Genomic DNA, 20,261 nt, shown 5'->3' with positions numbered 1-20,261 from the left:
TTGGCGGTATTGCGCCTTTACGCCGGCAGGTATCGGCTCATTTGTACCGCGTTTGCCGATTTTAGCGCACCTTTTCAGTTAACTTGTCGAGGATTTTTAAAAAAAATGGTGCAGTTATCCGGCATTGGTGACCATGCGCGGTGCAGATATGCGGAGTCACTAACAATGCAGTGAATAGGAACCGGTTTGGAATTTTGGGATTCGGTGCAATTAAATGGAAGGTGCGTTTATCCGAGGTGCAATTAAGTGGCTTCATCTGTATAAAGTAATTTTGATACTAAAAATCTTAATACTAAAAATTCTCCGCTGCCCACTCCCCCCCCCCCCACACACACACACAAACAGACTAACCAATACGAGACGTGTCGATCAATGTTTTGCACTTCAACTTTCGAATTTTCTCTGTGGGGCCGTGTTCTTTTCAAACAGTACATTAGTGTGATTACTGTAATACAGAAAACTACAAAGTCTGTTCATCCCGTCCGTGTTAAAAACGAGACATCCCTGCCTTATAACGTGCTACAGATGTACGCGTGCCGCTCCAGGACAGACAACTGATGAAGAATCCGCTCCATTGCCGCGCACATCAGTCACTTTGCTGGTGGTCCTCACATGACAACCGGCAAAACTTCAGGGGTTGGTTAGCCTGGGAACCAGACTCTAGCCTTGCAGCTAAAGGCTTTCCTCGGGGGGCCCATTGAAAGTTTCTTTTGGGGGTATGTTGGCCTTGTACAATTGTACATCAATCATGTAATCAATGCATGATAAATAATAAATGTTACTTTTTCGTCCCTGTAGTTCTATGGACCCCCTGGTCGCCATGCTCTGTGTCTTGTGGCGACGGACAGCGCACCAGGGTCTCCTATTGCTCTGGGAACGAGATCACGACAGACGACTGCTCCAGGACAGAGATCGCAGCTTGTAGCATGGCGGCATGTCCGGGTAAGGGTCGTCCTGAAGTCAGGGGAAATTTGGAAACGAAGTCCGGTTCTTTGGGATTTGGAATCACCCTAGAAATTGTAGCTAATTCAAAATGTTCCTGCTAGAAATTGTAGCTATATCTAGATGATACAATTATCCCAGATATCTGTATATAGCTCTCTCTTTCTCTTCGAATATACTTTCAGATAAAATGTGACTGTAGTTCTAGTAAGAAGTCTAGATGTAGGGCTTGCAAAAAGATTCCCTCGAAATATCGAAACATTTATAGGACAACTCACATACTGCTTTTTTTTTCAACCTCGTTTCCCAGGTGTCTGTACGAGATCGTGTAAGAACGGAGGTGTGTGTACGTCAGGGAACACATGTCGCTGTCCGTACGGATACGCCGGCTCGTCGTGTGAAAAAGGTGAATTTGGCAATCCGCTAATTTATATGTCTTCAGTCTTCTGGCTTGGTTTACAGGTTATTTATATTTGAAGAAAACGGTATGAACGCAAAAAGAACTTGCCCAAAGTTAACCAAAATGCGGTTGTTTTTGTTTAGAAAATCATATTTGCAAAGTCTGATGTGTGTAGCATTTAGTAATAGCATATTTGAAGTCGCCTACCAATGATTGTGGTTTCATACAAACTTGAATGATAATGGTGACTTTACGTTGCGGTCACATTCGTCGTAGGTCGTCATACGATTTTGATATCATACAATTCAAATAGAAGTTTCAAATCTTCTTTAGGCTACATTATGTCACGTCAGTTATTGACAGGTATGGTCCCGTTTTAGGTCATTTTTCTGATCACAACATCCAATCAGATTTTGTAGTCCTAAAAGATCCTATTGTTGCCATGACAACGTCTAACCGGTCTTTCTCGTCCCGCAGTGCTGTGCCGGGCCCCGTGTGAGAACGGCGGCTCCTGTGTGGCGCCCGGCAGGTGCAGGTGCCCCCGGGGGTATGTCGGACCGCGGTGTGACAAAGGTGAGGCGCCGATCTCTCTGATAAGGCCTAGGAAAATTAATGTTTTGTTTCCGATTACTGTCATGACAAAAATCAAGGTCGGTAGGAATTCTGTCAACATAACAAACCGTCAACGTAAAGGGGACCTATCGGTATGATTAGGGGGGGTGGTCTGCTTCTATTCCTTTTTCTATTGGAACAGAAATGAGGAGAATATGTTGGAAAACGATTCTAAAAACATTCTACTTCATCACTCTTATGTCACTGATCAAAAATTGTATGCCCCTTGCCAGCGGTTGACACCCCCAAAAAGACTAGGGTTGGTAGATGTTAGGATCGGTCGGGTTACCGGAAACACATCCATTTTTTCCCCGGCCTTAGCTTGTTGTGCAGAAAATATGATGATGAATTGGTGGATATGTCAAAACATCCGCATTCGGTGACATAAAACCGTAGATAAGATAATCTTTGTGTGCAAAATATGACGATAAATTCGGATGTCAAAACATCTCCGTTTTCGACAATGTCGGCCCGCCGTAAGCAAAGAATCGATGGTGATGATAGGACCGCTGAGACAGCGATCTCTCAGATAAGGTTATTGTTCAGAAAACACGGTGATGAATTGCGAAATATGTAAAAACATCCGCATTCAGTGAGATAGAACCGTAGATAAGGTAATTATTGTGTTCAAAATACGACGTTTGAGAAGATTGGAAATACGTGTCAAAACATCATGCAGTACTCAACAATGTTGATCCGCTTTATGCAAAGGTGAAATGATGATGATGATATATTACGACCGTCTAGACACCGATAAGGTTACTGTGCAGAAAATATGATGATCAGTTTGTAAGAATGTCAAAATATCCGCTTTTGGCGACGCAGAAGCGCTATATGAGATGGTTGTAGCCGAGACAAACCTGCCGGGAGTCCAGCCTTCTTAGCTTTAGTCCGCTGCCCAATTGCAAGCTCCGCTCCCCGCCAAGAAGCTTGAGTAGCGGACTAAAGCTAAGAAGGCTGGGCTCAGATTATATCTTACAGATTTTGAGTATCATGGAAAAATTTGTACTTTTACTGTGTTCATTAACCTTGTACCTCTCTGACCTTGTCAGCGATATGTCACCAAGGTTGTCAAAATGGCGGCCACTGTGTCAGACCAGGGGTGTGTTCATGTCGCAAGGGATTCACGGGAAAATCCTGCGAAAATGGTAGGCTGCTGAAATTACCTCTGACTGCTTTTATAAATTATCTTAATTCTTTTGTAATCCTTTCAGCCTTCGAGGAATGTATATTTGCACTAACGTTGTACTGAGGAAAGTGTGTGTTCTTTCAAAAGTTATGTTTCATTTAAGAAGTCAAATGTCTGCCTTGAGGTTAAGTAAACGAAACAAAATTAAAAGCTCTTCCTATTAAAAGCCGACTTATTTTCCAAATCTTTATTGTACAAATTGATTGAATCCATGAGTTGCATTTTTCCGTTTCACTGTTTTTATCTCATAAAATTCTAATGCTATCGCATTTGTTCAGATATTTCCAAACAATACTCAAGAAACAGACATCAAGCGGATGCTCCTCACAGCCGTCTTTGTTCCAAACGGAAGAAATCCCGAGCTTGTCTTAAAGGTAATGAGTACTGGTGGGTTATACTTATAGACGCCAACAAACACGCTTTGTAAGAAATGCACATGTTATACACAGTCCTACCTTAACATGCATGTTATGGTCTTTACATAATCTATACATCTGTCCATCCTTGTGGCTATCCGTCTATATATCTAATATCTGTCTACCTATCTATCTATCTATCTATCCAATCATTTAACTATCTACCTATCTGGCAGTATATCTATCCACCCAATTCTCTCACACACACACACACACACACACACACACACACACACACACACACACACACACACACACACACACACACACACACACCATATACGTTGTGACGTCACGTGCACGTGGCACCTACTACATGTATCTATAACGTCAACTCTTTTATTACTCCTCAGGTCTTTGTGGGGTCAAAGGTTGTCAGAACGGCGGGAAATGCAGCACATCCGGGAAATGTGTTTGTCGAAACGGTTACCATGGCAGCCACTGTCAACACAGGTAACCCGCAGTTCTGTTCCTCTGCTTTCTGCCCCAGCGTTGTTACAGTGTATTAAGGAACGCCTCCTAGCTGGTAAAAGCGATACTGCAGAGTGGCTGATGTATGATGAATAGATAGACACGCAAACGCGGATTATATCATCAAGTATTGTCTTTTGCTTGTTTGCTTGTGAATATGTGTGTATATGTGTTTGTGCCAGCGTGCTTGCGTCTCTCTCTCTCTCTCTCTCTCTCTCTCTCTCTCTCTCTCTCTCTCCCCCTCTCTCTCTCTCTCTCTCTCTCTCTCTCTCCCTCTCTCTCTCTCTATGTATTTCTGCACTGCGGTTTCTGTATATTCTTCCAGAGGGCGCGAGGGGTGAAGTGTGCCATCTCTGACTGCCTTGTCCTGTTTGTGTATTCCAGACGATGTAGAACGTACAAACGTTCGTCCGAGTCGTACAGAAGGGGCTATAAGAGGAAATTCAAGGCCGTCACAAAAGTCAAGTGTGGCCCGTTCGGACTGGACACGTGCGTTAAAGAAAGGTTTAAAAAAACATTGAATTTGACTTTACTCCAAGTATTAAAATATCTAGCTCTCTTTAGTTTTTTATTTAAACTTATTCTTTTAAACACGTTTCATTTCATTGTTATATTTTGTATATATTATAGCTGTAATCAGTTACCTGAAATTTTTGCACTTAAAATGCTGTATTCAAGAGGTGGCTTTGTACTTGGTATCTTTGCTGCTGGAATTTCCTGATCCCCGGTACATATAGCCTGTACATACTGTACACAGTCCTTATGATCATGAACATTCAATTCTTGTTCTTATTTTCTGTATCCTTGCTGTAACTTACTTTCTCTGTTTTCTTATTGATTTCAGGTCCTTCTACAAGATGATATACAAAACCTTTTACAGAACAGTGTACGCGTGTGGGTTCTAAAGAAACAAGAACAGTTTTTCAGTGCAATATCGACTCTCTGTAATGTCTGTGGCAGAGATAAAATGGCGTCGTTGGCCGTGACAGTGAACTATGACCTGTGACGAGTGTGTTGTGCACTTCTATGAAATAGCGCTGCCTGCGGATTTACTTGGAATTGCAGGTGTTACAACATTTCGGAAGTACAAGAGGGTGTCTAGTCTGCTGACCCCATCCGAAGACGGCTTTTACAAAAGAACGGCTTTTACAAAAGAACGGCTTTTGGGCGTGGACATTTAAGAGACATTGCTCAACTGCAGTATTGGTGATCCACCTAGGAGGCGCTTCTACCCGGAAAGCAGTTATTCCGACTTGCTGCCATCCAATACGTAAAAAAGAACGACGCAAATTGTATGACAAACATGTGAGGGTGAGCTCGATGACTTGTGAGGGTAGGCTACCTTGAATTCACCGTGAACCAACATTTGTAACATTTTTATGTAGTTTTGACCTGTTCTTCCCTGTGATTTCATTGAAAAATTTATACCAGATATGTTTGAAAAATTCATTAGCCGTGGTTTTCTAGAGTTAGTCCACTCGCTAAAACCAAGGAGGTTAAAAAACAGAACTCCTTGCTAAAATCAAAGATTAAACACTGTGCCCTCTCAAACTTGTCCGATGGCACAGCCCAGAACATATCGGTTTCCTCCTCCACTCACCGGCAATAGCACGCCTGGGTAGATACCTATGGACCGGGCGACACCAATCCGTCTGCAGGGGGTGGGGCCGAAGATCCTGTTCGTGTTCAAGTTTACTGAAAACCCTCCTAAACCCGCAGGACGTCAACAGACCGACGCGCGGCTACAAATGTATCAGGTTTCCCCCATTCACACCCCCGGACTGTCGTGTCAACTACCGACTGTTTAGCCGATTTGGAGGCGTGTGTTGATTTTCAACGACATCTGCATATGTTTTATATTTCTTATATTTGATGCAGATATATAAATACATTAAAACAAGAAACGACAATAAACACAGTGAATATCTTATGGTAGATCTTTATTGAATTTCAACATCCTATAAGTATGAAACTAGAATGATGTTATGACAAATCAACCACTACATCCTCCGATGCTGAAAGGGGTTTACCTTCTTTATTTATACAGGATCTAAAACATTTCTTAGGTAACAATATTTCACAAACATCAGTGTGCATCCTGATACAATATGTCTTGAATTTCATTTTTTTTTTGCTTTAGCGATATGTCCTTCTGGGTAAATGACAATACTTGTATAAGCTCAACGTTACATGATTCAAGTTTACATGTCTTGATTAAAGTTTAAACGAACCTTTTTTTCATAATCACACGACGCCATGCCATGTCTAAACGGATACGTTACGTTGCGTACGATTCTGTTGCAATACTTAAAGTGAGAAAGCATAATTGCATATAGCAGTTATTGAATGACTATGGTAGTCTGTAGTGGATAGAGAAAAAAATGTTACCTTACCCAAGAGTACAGTATCCTGGGGTCGGGATGACAGGAACTCGTTCCCACAACAAGATGGCGGATCATCCAGCGAAGTCGTAAGTTTGATGTTGTTGTTATCTTGTTGTTGTTTGTTGTTGTTTTGGCCTCGCGCGGAAAAGAGAGCAACTCCATGACAGTGTTCCCGAAGTTCAACAGTCACAGAACGGCTCTCCTTCCCGCACAGAGGGGAGAAATAGAACATGCCGGGTAGGGGATGACCTAGAGAAGGGGGAGGGGGGCAGGGAGACATTTCATCCACCTGTGACAAAACAAAGTACGGAGGCACTTTAATATTTTATCTTATTCTATTGGAGGCCCTTATAGACTCAATTTTCAACAGATAGGGAATAATCAAAACTTATCGAAAGTGTCAACTCAAGGTTGGTGTCAATATCTAAAAGTTATAGCACAAAGTCTCAGTCTATACAAATGTGATCTACAGTGGTTAATTGTAGCCTCCTTTGCAGGCCTTCTAGGATCGCCGGTGTTTTTAATTTTTTTTTGCGGGGGGTCAATGATTTGCTGAGTTTTCAACATGGGCCAGGTTCTCAAATGCTAGCCTCATTTGCAGGCCCGTGTTTAAAATCAGCGCAGCGCACCTCCAACAAATAGACACCGGCGCTGTTGTATATCAAATGCATAAAAGATTACATAAAGTAAAATATTACATAAAATTTCAAAATTTCATCCAGTTGCTATTTTGGGCGTATCTTATTACCTGGATGTCTGGCCTTCATCAACTTATTACATAGGTATATAGGATCAAGCAGGGATATAGGATGCTGTATAATACAACACTAGTATGAATTTTATCATCGTTCTCTGTTATTTAGGCACCGTTTATGTACGTTTCTTTACACATAAGGGTTTTCGATATAAGGCCATACGATACATAAAAAGTGCCGCGCACTTGAATGGAAAGATGAATTCGAATATTAATCATCAACCTATTACCTGTATCACAATTTGATCATGCTGTGAAATTCGTCCTATTTCCGACAAAATGGACGAACTAAGCTAGATCCCTTTCTTTCTCAGATTTTCTCCCCGCATGCAGTACAAAGCGGAATTGCCGAGAAATTTTGCAAAAGACTTAGATGAATGGCGAAAGCTTAACTTTCAGAAAAATATTAGTTACAACATGCACCCCGACTTTTGAAGATCTTTTTGTCACTTTTAGCCATATGAAAGTAAATGGACCAAGAGTGACTACACATTCTTGAAAACAGCTGTCTTTCTTGGCGCCAAAAAACCGCGAAATCGGTGATATTTGTTTGACGATGACGACCCATTGTCTACCCCCCAAACACGGCACGGCGTGTCCACCCGCCAGACAACGGCCGTGCTTATGTTTAGACCTGTCCTTTGTGTGGATCAAAGAAAGTGTTTTCTTCTACCGGCTTGTTAGATCCAACACGCCGCGGTTGAACTGAGGAAGCCCGGCTGACTTCAGGCTGAAGGCATGGCGGGAATGTACGGGCAGTACAGGGGTGAGGGTGGCGGCATCTCCAAGCAGATATAGGGAGGAGAAGCCTTAACGTTCTCGACTAACCCGCCTGACTACCACCGGACACCCCAGCAAAAGTTAGATGAACGGCACAGTTGGAAAACGTTAAGATTTTGCCACTTTATATCCTCATGCCATGGGGACTTTGGCGGCATGCAAATGTCTTAAACAGAAGTATGATTTTAAATAATTGCAAGGGGAAAGAGGCCGAAACAGCAAAAAGCAAAGAAACCAAAGTCATGATATCATACATAGTTCCTCTGCCTAAATTGTAATGGTAAGACCTGTTATTTTCTTCTTTCTTTAGTTCTTACCTATTTCCCGAAGAGACGAATATAAACATGCCGTACTTAGTCTTTGTGGCCACCGTTAGAAGCTATAAAGAGCCCTTCAAGTGAGATAATCCAATAAGTCTCTCAACTGTGAAGGGTTTGAAACATCAGACCGCTGATTATTCAACACAACCACTTCAAAAATTCGTGGAACCTCTGTTTCCCCTAGTTGGATCATTTTCTACTAAGTAAATGTCACATTAGAAGCAGGCACCGGTGCCTAAGATATAGAGGAACTAGAGGTACGATTTACAGGTTTTGTTGGATGAGTGTAAGGCAGTACCATACCGGATCGGTACTCGTCAACTGTTTACGTCGCTTGAAATGGATACGCCTTAATCACAAGGCACTCTTGAAAGACGCTTAATCAAATTTAGTCTATCTAAGGAGAAGGGGAGTTGAATTTACTACAAAGGTAACCGACGGGGCATGGTAGGGTTTTACTAGCGGCTGGGAAAGGAGTTATTACGAGTGTGGATCTTAATTCTGACGTTCTTACAATGACGTACCTGTGTGGGTAGGGTTGCGTCCTTCTATATGGGATCTGCGTCATCGGAAGTAGAGTTACCGGTGGATATATACAGAGAGAAGGCGGTGGTGGAGTGAGGACACAAAATGGCGGCCTTACCTGTGTCTAGCTCACCTGTGGGAGCACCTTGTGCCACCAGGTGTGCCGACCGGCGCGCAAAACGGACGGACCGAACTGCCGAAGAAACCCAAGTCACCGCCAACAACGTTACACGCGCCATTCATGCTCAACCACTGTGGCCGGCCCGGCCTCTCTTGTGTCACACCGGTAACTCCATCTGCAGACATTTGTTTATGCTTTAGAGAAACGGGCAGTGGGCGGACCTGTACACGTTTTACCTGTGCCTCCTTTCACAGGGAAAGTTCGTTATAAAACACGGGACCGCTGAGGTCAGGGAGAGTCCACTAATTACTGCAGTTATACACGGGTTAATGAAGTTATGACTGCGACATGGGGAAGGGGTGGGGTCATTTTTGAGCTTCAGGAGAGACAATAGAGCGGTATTAATGAAACATTCCTCTGTAGAGAGTGTTGAGGACACGGTAGATCGGTTGGGAGGTAACAATGGGAGAATACAGCCGCGTGTTCACGATAGAGTGAGTATGAAGACACCAAGGGTTCGGCCCCACCACACGATACCTGCGCTGCAAGTCAGGCGGGAAAAAGAAGGCATGTTGCTACAATAACCATTGTTGGGAGGGGCATTCCGCCGTATTCTGCGCGGGAGATCGCCGTGACTATGCCGCATTCCGACCACAGAAACGTTCCAAATATTTTTGTGGGAAAAAAAAACGGGACCGCTATGTTCCTCCAACGATGGCGTTTTTTCCCTGTTTCAAGAGTTTTCGTGTATTAATTATCATTGTTTAAAACTAAAAATTTTGAACTCGTTACAATTTCATACTTTTAGACCCAAAAAAGATACCTAAAATATATGCATATGGTAAACTTTTTTTCCCGCCAACGGACGCGGCTTTGTCTTGGAGACAAATATTTGTAGTGCTGTCAATGGTTTGATTTAAAATTCGTTGAGATAGCTGCATTCCTAAAACTTGAGAACCGTTCCAACTTTTTTCATGGGACAGAGGAAGGTCCCGATGTCCCAACAATGACAGCGTTCTAGCTACATCAACTACTTGGTAAAACTAATTCAAATTAGAAGGTTTTGCTACACTGTCACGTCTGAAGCGAAACGCGTAAATATGATAGCGAACTAACTGACGAAGACACGAATTTAACCAAAATATGCAATATTAAACTAAATTACAGACATATAAGTGTTGTCGAAAAATTAATCCACGATATATCATCGTTTTGATGAAAGTCCCAGTGCGTAAAATAAAATGTTAGTCTAAAAAGGGCCCTAAGCTTTATTCTAACTAGTGCGCGGCACAATTTGGCCTTGCTACTAATTATAGCATCGTCCGGTACATCAAAGCAACAGTGAGAGGTAATTAGAATGGTAATTAACTCGGCCTGGGTTTGTTAACATTCAGTCGAGGCAAAAGTACGGGGTGATTTGCTCTTTCACGATCATTTGAAGTTCACTAATTTCCTCATGGGATGGAAGAGTGGCTTCAGCGAATAAAGATCGCTTCAAATCCTTGATAACATCATGCATAGGTAGTTAGTGAGTATGGAACAGTATAGCTATTAGATAACACAGTGTCGTTAAGAAAATTTCCCAAATCGAATACTTTTTAAATCTTGCAATAATGTACTTTAAGTTAGGCAAACGCGGAATTACAGAAATTAAACTGGACGGCAAAAGAAAAGAGAAAATTCAAATTCCAAAGGCTCCATGATGGTAGCCTTACATTTCAATTTATCACATGGGCTACTGTATATAAAGGACATTTTTTAACGCATGCTTCCTAATACTACTCACTTTTTGTATACGTAAGCACTCTGAACTAGAATAAGATAAAAGACGTGTTAGTCAAAACCCCCATGTGAAACCTGTTGCAGTAGAAAGTACGATCGGTGCGTCCAAGTGTAAGGAACAGCCTAAGCCGGCACCAAACTGTTTATACGAAACCCAACCCCTACTGCCTAAGGCGGAGGCTTACCACAATAACGTTACGGTAGCGGCATTGCACCGCTAGTCCCTCCTAATCCCCGACAACTTCTGTACCGGTACGCTCCCACCTCCTCTTCGGTCTCCAGCTCACTCATCCCCGAGAAGATTGCGGAATAGGTCCGTTGGTTTTGTCGTTTGATGAAGAATGGTTCCAACCTACCTGTTCTATCTTGTTGACAGTGGGCCTAATCGTCCGTCTCTTGAGCGTAGCTTGTCGTCTGCACTTGCATTGGTCGACCGGAATAACCGCTCTTCGCCGTAACCGGCGTGCCAAGCGTCGGTGGTGGCTGGTTCCGAGTGATATCAAACAAGTTGTCAAGCATAAGAACTGCATATTTAACGGCAAGCTTTGTTTAAAAGTATCCAATGAAGACGCCCCTACCTTTGGTCTCAGCCACCGTTTCCAAAACACGGTCGGTCCGTCTAACGTTATCAACAACCACCATCAGCTTAAACGGGGTTAAACTCCTCAAAGGGGCGCTCGGGTGGACATTGTAAGAGTTGCGAATACAAGGAGGCCGAACAAGTGTACACCGATACTCAGGGATAGGCCTGGACAAAGCCAAGCTGTGTTGCAAGGCTAAACAACACGGCGGCGTGTGAATGAGCGGGGAAAGCCGATACGGGACGACGGGATTACACAAACCCGCAAACCGTACAGCGTGCACAGCGCTTCACTGATCATAAATAGGCAGGGACGCTAAAGTAGGAGGTTGGCGTTGGACGCAAGAATGTCTGAAGGAAAGGACGCTGGGTGCGGAGAAACAGGGCCCGGGAAGGGGAGACGGGTTCCATACAAACGGTTGGGCGGGCGTCCATAGAGCCGGCCCCGTGGAGGGGATACCCGTGCGCCGATAGGTGTAACGGACCGTGGTGGCTCAAACAGCCACCGGGTTGGTTTTCACAGGTGCGAGACCGTTTACGTTGGCATGCGTGGCCGCCGTTGCGTGCGGCGATTGAGTGGTCAGTCATCATTCGTCTCCTAAGATCCTGGATCAGAAGGTTGTGGGTTCGAATCCCGACCTAGGCGACTGTGTTCTGAACCACGAAATCTTGCTTCTACTGGAAGGGGTTGCAGTCCTTTGAAGGAGACGTTGTGATCTACAAGTTCCTAGTTTAAGAAGATAAACTTTGTGTACAGTAAAGAGTTTACAGAAAGAAGATGATATGACTCTTTCCTAGCTTACACTGATTGTTTTTAGGATTTGATAAGTTTCAATGCTTATTTCCTTAACCCATGTATATTACACAATTATGTAATACAGGTTTCGAATGTACAGGTGAAATTGAGTATAGAACACACACAAAATAACAATACAATAAAGAAACAATGACAACTGCGTTTGGATATTTTATAGTGTCAGTGTCCAAAGTGCATGAGTAAGTTTGGTAAGAAAAGAGCTGTAATAGAAGTGTATCTATCTCTGTTTAGCCGGCTTCGACGTAACATACCAGCTTCTGTATCTGCATCTGTACAGCCGGTATAACCACCCTTCGACGTAACACACCAGCTTCTAATTCTGTAGCTGTTTAGCCGGTATACCCACCCTTCGAGGTAACACACCGGCTTCTGAATCTGTATCTGCACAGCTGATATAACCACCCTTAGGCGTAACACATCAGCTTCTGTAGCTGTATAGCTGGTATAACCGCCTTTCGATGTAACACACCAGCCTATGTATCTGTATAGCTGGTATAACCACCCTTCGACGTATCACACCAGCTTCGAATTCTGTACCTGTGTAGCCGGAATAATCGCTCTTCGACGTAACGCACTAGCCCCGCAGTTTGAGACCATTGTGACAAGGGTATCGTCCAAAGATCTGCAGCTGAGAAATTTACAGAATTCCGGACAACACCAGCAAATGATACCGTTATGTGTCGTACTGAAATCGGTCGAAAGATGGCGCTTTTGTACCACCCTCATGATTTGCAGCGCCTCTGGCGAGTCTGATCAGAGGTGCAGGTTGTAAAGATAAGTCTCAAGAGCTATTCTAGTTCAAGATCGATATGGCTGATCATGATCGTATTAAGATGGCGATTTTGATACTTGATATAATTATACACTTATCTAACGATCAATGATTTCATCTGAAGAGACCTGCGGAGTGATACTGTATTTTCTGGTAAAGTGCATATAAATGCCCCTTCTAGTGGATGGTGACACGTGCGAAATAATGTTCTTTGTTTTTGTTTTCCTGTGACAAAATCTGTACTCAGAGGGATAAGAAACATTTCCAGACGTTGTTTAGAATGAAATAAAATAGACCAATCCTAACTGTCCATCACAATTAGCGGTTGGACCAATGAGAGAGTGGCTGCATTTCTACGTTTTGATGGGCGGGTCTATGGAATCGGTCTATTCATGCACCACCCTCGTTCTGTGGCACCTCCTAGCGAACACGGTTGGTGCTGCACCTCCATGACGTGTTGTTGTAGTCGGACGATAAAACTTCATCATGTTCAGCTCAGGTGCGGGTACGAGCCAGATCTTACCATCTAAAAGGTTTGAGTCTCCGGTCATGCAGGCGCTCAGCTCACACCCAAGACCCAGCAGTGGCGCGCTAGGGCATCGTAACTCTTCTTTCATCCCCTTTTTACGCGGTAAGTGTGACGTCGTTGATCCCCTGGTGACCTCCATCTAGCGGCGGTAGGACCGCTTGACTCTGTCGGACCGCCGGAGCCGGTGTCAAGCCAGAGTTTTACTCCTGCCAAATACTGAAAATTCACTTTATCTTTGAGGAAGCAAACTTTCACGGTCTTTGGAAAATGGACTTGTTCACGGAACTAAATTTTCACTGTGGAAGCAAGTGCACACAGAAACAGTCATAAAATGTTAAGTTCATGTTAATGATAAGTTAATGGTACAGAAGTGACAAGTGAAAATGGTAAACATAAAAGTACCGTGAAGAAAATCAGGAATTACGGTATCTGCCTCGACACTACTTGGGGGTTTCCAGTATACCTGAGGGGTGCGTGGTGTTTTTAAGCTTAAGTCTGAGCGGATTTAAATTGGAGAAAGGGGTCGTGCTGTTGACGCTAACATTATACTAACCCTCATCCTAACCCTAGCCCTAACCGTAACTCTACGCATGCTCACTACGCCACGGAGCAAACATCTGGCAGAGCAGAAATTTGGCGCGACACCGGTCGCACCCTGTCTGACTAAATATCGGTCCTAGCGGCCCGTCCGACTGACCACGTGCACCCCCTTGAGGTTGAAGCTCAACCAGCTCCTTGCGGCGAGAGGCTGTGTAAAGCACCATGCCGTGACAGAAGATCGCCCGTAAAAAGGTGTCCACGACCCGAATCTCTCGCGAGAGGCTAGCGATGGGGAGATTAAAGGAGCTTAAGTGAGAAGCAGTCTCCAGTGCACGAGGCAATGACGTGACGTTCTTGCGAGAGTGCAGCCTCAAGTGAACACGTTTATACCAGATCCTACCCTTACTTGGATGAAAGTTGTTTTGTGTGGTCTCTGTACATGAGTTCGAAAGTAATGCATTCCTTTGGTGCCAGATCCTACCCTTACTTGGATGAGGGTTGTTGTGTGGGGTCACTATGAGGTCGAAAGCAATGCATCCATTTTTTAAAAATCTAGTGGTGTTCACATTTTGAAGTGACTATGAATTCATGGAAGAATACAGACATTCAAGAAAATCTGAATACATTGTCGGACACTGTCTCATATAGGGAAGAAAACGAAATGGCCACGAAATATTTCGTATGTTATTGAACCAAAATTGAGGGATTGTAAAAAATGAGCAGTGGGTCATAGGTAGCAAAAAGTCCGTGGCGCCCCCGTCAATAATGTGACAACTATGTTATCAAAACCTGCATACATATGCCTGCAAAGCTGGTGTGTCCTTTTGAAGGACAGTTATACCAGCTAATCAGTCCGGATTAAAATACAGAAGGAGATTAGTCTAAATGCAAACGAAAGCGTGTAGAATAATCCAGAGTAGTGATTATCCCACCTTTATCGCAGTCCTTAACCAGTTATTATCTACAATTACAGCAAGTGAGGTCGGAAGGTCGAATGCACTCTGCCTCCTTAAGCTATGAGATGATGCTCTGATATACCTCCGTCTTTACACTAGTGTTCTGACGACACCTTTTATCAGAGCATTTCTATTCATACAGACATACAAAGAGGATCTTGAGAGTGGTGATTTTACCTCAATTCTGTCACTGCGACAGTTTTCATGTGCTAGGCGATGAAATGGTGGTACCCGTGTGAGTGAATTGATAAATGAAAGATTCCTAGATCCAGTAAAACGTTGGTAGTCTGTATGGTAGGTGTACAAGACTGGCTTAGCAGTGTCGATTTTCATTGCTGTACGCCTGACAGGTTGTCTAAAGATTGATTTTTTTGCCTTTGTCAGATCAGAGCAGACGTTGCTTTTCAGTGAAGTAATTTTTGATTTGTGTTAAATACACGATGTTTGAATGATTAACTTGAGCAATTCTTTCATCATGAATGATGTACTATCTTAAATTTTTCATTCTTTCTTCAGCAGTCTTTTGCACAGCAATATCCCGCCAGTTAAAACGCATGGCTTGCTACAGTTGCATTAGGAGGTCCCAACTCTCTAGACTAATCTGAAAGCCATCGCCCCTCGGTAGATGTGTTATTGAGCATACTCACAATTCATGTACTTGAACCTAATGACCTTTGCGTCGAGCGGACACAGCATAGATTTGCCGCTGTTTGGTATAAAGATGTGTACTCTCCAACATCGATACCGTTGGTACAGCATTTTAAAGTTGGCCTTATCGGAATGTAGCGAAAGCGTTCAAGGCCGTTGGATCGAAGTGTGCTTTGCAGTTAGAAAAGTGTTTGTGTCTGGCAAAATGGGTAAGGAATGAGAACGAGGTAAAATTGGGAATCTAAAAAAGAAAAGAGGGAGTAGTGTAACAGTTTAGCTCAAGCACCACCAGTCTAACTGATCCGGACCTTTTAGCCTGGTTGTAACTGCGTTGGGTTTGTGCGCTGGCAGGCCCGGGTTCGATTCCCACGAGCCAGGAGACTGTACTTCAATGTATTTTGGAGAGATTGCTACGAAAGAACGCTACTCCAGCAAAAATTGTGGAATTTTAAAAGAAGATGGTGACATCAATAGACTTGAATAAAATTTCCTGGCCCGTTTTATCTATCTAAATAAATGCTGTCCCGAGCTCGAGAAAAGTGATGATGTAATGTAGAGATTTGCTTTATCTAACACAGGCAGTCGTCTTTCTTACACAACATGGACAAAGCTTATGGGCCGCGTAAAATCGGCGCTAAAGACTTTTTTCACATCATCATCTACCGCCGACGTTTTTGCTTGCCTCCTTGTAAAGTCCAGCTATCATCCTCCACACTCGGCGCAAAACTGAATCATTTTTCTGAAAAGCAGGAGATTTATTCTACATTAAACTGAACCCATATGTGTAACGTTGGTACGATTTATCATGATCCGCAGTAGCATGTTATTTCCTGAAACAGCAGGGAAATGGATGAAGCTTTTGATTCACAAAAGAGAAGCACTTAATACTTTTTCACGATGCCATCTCTCAATGTGTTTTCTTGCTTGTAAATCTTTTTATCATTCGTGCCAAGTCTAGTAAAGGATTGTTTGTTTTGTAGCAGAAAAGCAATACTTACAGTAGATATCATAGTGCGTTGTGTTGGTACGATTAATTGTGGTCTAGAAACATGTTGATTTTTGTTCTAAAACAGATCTGTAAAGCTTAAGTATGTGTGGTAAATAATACATACCTTTCATATAAATCTTTTGTGAGTTTGATTGTTAAGTATTGTTACGATCCACACTCAATCCTAAGTTGTGTCGTCTAACAGGAAAGAAAGGAAAATTTATCATCTCTTAAACAATGCCCATCTGTCTTCTGTTAGTAGGCTTTGAGTACTGGTATGGAGCTTTCTAGAACACGATATATCATAGCTTATCTTAACATACACGTGTTACAACCTGCTGTATATCCTACTTCTGACACGGCTAATGTCGTGTTACAGGTAACATATGGCGCTTGTTGTGAAAGCCGCTTTCAGACTGATTTGTGGTGTTGAGATAAGACTTTACGTCGTAAAAATGAATGAGAAATATTGATCACTGAACTACGTGTATCTAGCTACTGTGGAGGCCCGACTGGTTGAAAACATCCTTCATATTTGGGATAAACAATAAAGGTAATTGAGATGAATTGAGTAAGGTCAATATCAATGCTAAAACATATTGATTTTCACAGAATAGAAATGAAAACTTAATTTCATGCCTGGCTGTCTTATTAGTACAAGTATCAGTTTCATTGTATATCAAACTTTTAGAAGACAGGAAACGCCATACAAATTCCAAACCATGTACGCTGATGGACAATTCTACAGTCTAAGAGCTACCTCATAGCTAAGCAATCCGTCTATTACTAGCAAAGGTAAGCTAGAGCTATAACAACGGCACTTATGAGAAAGACTATGGAAGTTGAACACACCTCACTATACCGGTAGACTACCCCAAAAGTCGCGCATGCTCTGGACACCGGGATTCGAACCCTTGACCTTCAAGTTCGAATGCATGTGGACCTCGCAAGCTACAATTGTTTTGTTGTTGTTGTTGTTGTTGTTCTCAATGGTCACCACGTACGTAACAAGACTTGGCGGCCACTTCGAGGTTACATGTTACATGAGTATGCCATCTCTTCTCTCTAAGTCAGAAACATTATGATTGAGACAAGCTGGGTTCACTGAGTGTAAGAAATAACGGATCCAATGGGACATGCTACAAATAACGGATTGCAATCCGGGACCTCTGGTCCAGTAGCAAGTTGACCTCGCGATAAGGACACTATCATCTAAACACGCCCGTTTCAGTACATTAGATGCCTTCCCAGAAGGTACTCGGATCGAAATGGAGATGTCATCCAGCCCTGGCAAATGATTTGGTTCCATTTCCAATCCAGGGCCCGGCCGGGCTATTTGCGAAATCGAAAAATGAGAAATGCATATCAAGAAAATACACAATATATGGTAAAGAGACATTTCTTTACGTTTTGTTTCTTTTGTTGTCTTTCATATCATATTTTTCGTTCCCACAAGCTGCCGGCCGGGGCCCCGCTTTGGAAATGGGACCAGGTGATCGCCGGGATGTACATGCTTTGAACACTGGATTCGAACCCGGGACCTTTGGGACAGTAGCAAATTGACCTCGCGCTAAGGCCACTATCGTCTAAACACGCCCGTTTCGCTCCGTTGGCCGCCTTCCAAGTGAGTTACTAGATCGAAACGGCGATCTGAGCCTGTGATCGTCGGAATGTACATGCTTTGAACATCGGATTCGAACCCCGGACCTTTAGGCCAGTAGCAAATTGACCTCCAGTTAAGGTCATTTCGCTGCATTGGCCGCCTTCCAAGGACGTTCCTAGATCGAAACGGCGATCTGAGCCTGCCCTGGCTATCCTGTGATCGCCGGGATGTGGAGGCCACACAAAGCAATCATCAAGACCATTAAGGCAACCCCGCACATTAACCTGCAATTAACCTTTCATTTAGCTGACTTTTAGCCGGCTCCCGGATGGAAGCACGTAAAGGCGATCTAGTTTTGGGTTTCAGTGGGTAGTTGCGAAATGTAGCGATAGAGTCGAGTTGAATAACTTTTTTTATAGAAAGATGAAAGAACTAGAACCTTGTGTAGTCGGCTGAGTTTGATACTTGATGTGTATGTTCTTTATTCATCAGGTTCAACAAGAGCCTGTTGTTGCGGCCCATACATGAAATCAAATGATAGAAATCATAGTAACAAAAAAATTGAAATAAAAAAATGTGTCACATCACAATTTCACAATCTAGCCTCGAGATATCTGATAAAATGCCTCGATTTATGCGAATTAGTTACGTTTTGGATGTGCAATTGATGAGAAATGTAAGAAAGGAACTAAACACGGGCGATACGCTGTAAAAATGCTAGATGATTTCCATGCTTGAAGAAGACGGTTGTATTTTCACTTTTGTGAGGGATGAACGAAACTTTACACACGACAAATTTAGTGCAATCTATGCGCTCCATCGACATTGCTTGAGTCGGTGATAGATTGTGCTCATGAACACTTGTTATTGTGTTTTCGCTCGCCCATTTTTCACTTCCAACAACGGGAGCTTACCAGATCCGGCAGCATCCAGCCAGACAATATGTCCTCTCTCTTGGTAGATTTATCACTGGTATTAAGTGTGGAAGTTTTGCCTGGGGCTGTGGACCTCCTATAGTGTTCATCAACATGATTTACGGAGTTTCATCCCTCGTCTGAGAAATGATTTACGTCTTGGAGACAAAATATTAATTGGAATATGAAATAACCAGCAGACTCTACATCATTGGAGAGTAGCAAATCGGTATGTCATCAATTTTATCAACCAATTTCCGTCCAGGTGAATTAGTTCTATTTTTTTCTCTCAGATGACCACGTAATTTCTCGGACATTGGGGAGATTACTACGAATCTAACCTGCAGACAGATATGCCCGACATTCAATGGAACCATACAATTAATCTTTCGCAAACGTGGCGCCAGCTAAAATCTTCAGTGAAGACGCTACGGGCGAAATTGTGGTCTAAAGATAAGGTTCCTACTAGGGGTTCTGCAAATATGCGTCTGGCCAACATTCAATTTTTTATTATTCATGTAATTGATCATTTCATATGTGGAACGTTGCTGTTCAAACCAAGGTGAAGGAGCCCATATGTATGTTTCAAATTCTAGATTGTTTTCAGCCTGCTTCTGGTTGTAGAGTGAAGTTTCTTTTAAAAGGCTGGAGAGAGACAGTACTTGGGTGCCATCCTAGCTAGTTGGTTTATGTTCAGGTCCCTATTGGAAAAAGGGGCCCCGCCGGGTACGGCCGTTGACGGGCTTTTTTGTTTTTGCACTTTTGGGAGTGACCCCTCCATGGCCCCGTGAGACACCCTGCGAAGATTGCAAATAGACGCCGCGACCTAATCGCGACCCACACACACATGCACCCCCGGTACCTTGCAGTCCACCGTCACAAATTTGTGACTGCGGGGCCCGGCCGGGCCTACACCCCCCCCCCCCTGCGGATACAGGCGCAATTCAGACCTAATTAATAAGCATAACCAGGGCTCCGGGTACCATCCTGGTTAGTTTTCCGTGGCTCCTATTGTTTGCTGGCCCGGTTAACTAACTAATGCTACGGTCACATTTCCAAGCCGGGGCCCGGCCGGGCTGTTTGAGAAAACAAAGAATAAAAGACGCATATCAAGGATATACATAACGTATGGTAAGGAATAATTTTTCAAAAGTGTTGTGTGTTTTGTTGTCATTTATGTCATAGTTTTCGTTCCCACAAGCTGCCCGGCTGGGCCCC

General features: G+C 43.2%; 1 protein-coding gene across 1 annotated transcript in view; it reads left to right on the top strand.

Moving 5' to 3' along the window:
* Window positions 1-20,261, top strand: part of LOC136446026 (uncharacterized) — a 67,712-nt gene that overhangs the window by 13,456 nt on the left and 33,995 nt on the right. Inside the window, exons 7-14 of the mRNA XM_066444294.1 lie at window positions 799-942; window positions 1,253-1,348; window positions 1,820-1,915; window positions 3,007-3,102; window positions 3,422-3,517; window positions 3,913-4,012; window positions 4,415-4,534; window positions 4,875-6,500. Of these exons, the coding sequence (XP_066300391.1) occupies window positions 799-942; window positions 1,253-1,348; window positions 1,820-1,915; window positions 3,007-3,102; window positions 3,422-3,517; window positions 3,913-4,012; window positions 4,415-4,534; window positions 4,875-4,935 (809 nt within the window). The 3' untranslated portion in view covers window positions 4,936-6,500. The remainder of the gene's footprint in view (window positions 1-798; window positions 943-1,252; window positions 1,349-1,819; window positions 1,916-3,006; window positions 3,103-3,421; window positions 3,518-3,912; window positions 4,013-4,414; window positions 4,535-4,874; window positions 6,501-20,261) is intronic.

This window comes from Branchiostoma lanceolatum, chromosome 12 (assembly GCF_035083965.1).
Source record: "Branchiostoma lanceolatum isolate klBraLanc5 chromosome 12, klBraLanc5.hap2, whole genome shotgun sequence".
Taxonomy (NCBI): domain Eukaryota; kingdom Metazoa; phylum Chordata; class Leptocardii; order Amphioxiformes; family Branchiostomatidae; genus Branchiostoma; species Branchiostoma lanceolatum.
Note: the sequence above shows the minus strand (reverse complement) of the source record. Positions and strands in the feature narration are given on the sequence as shown.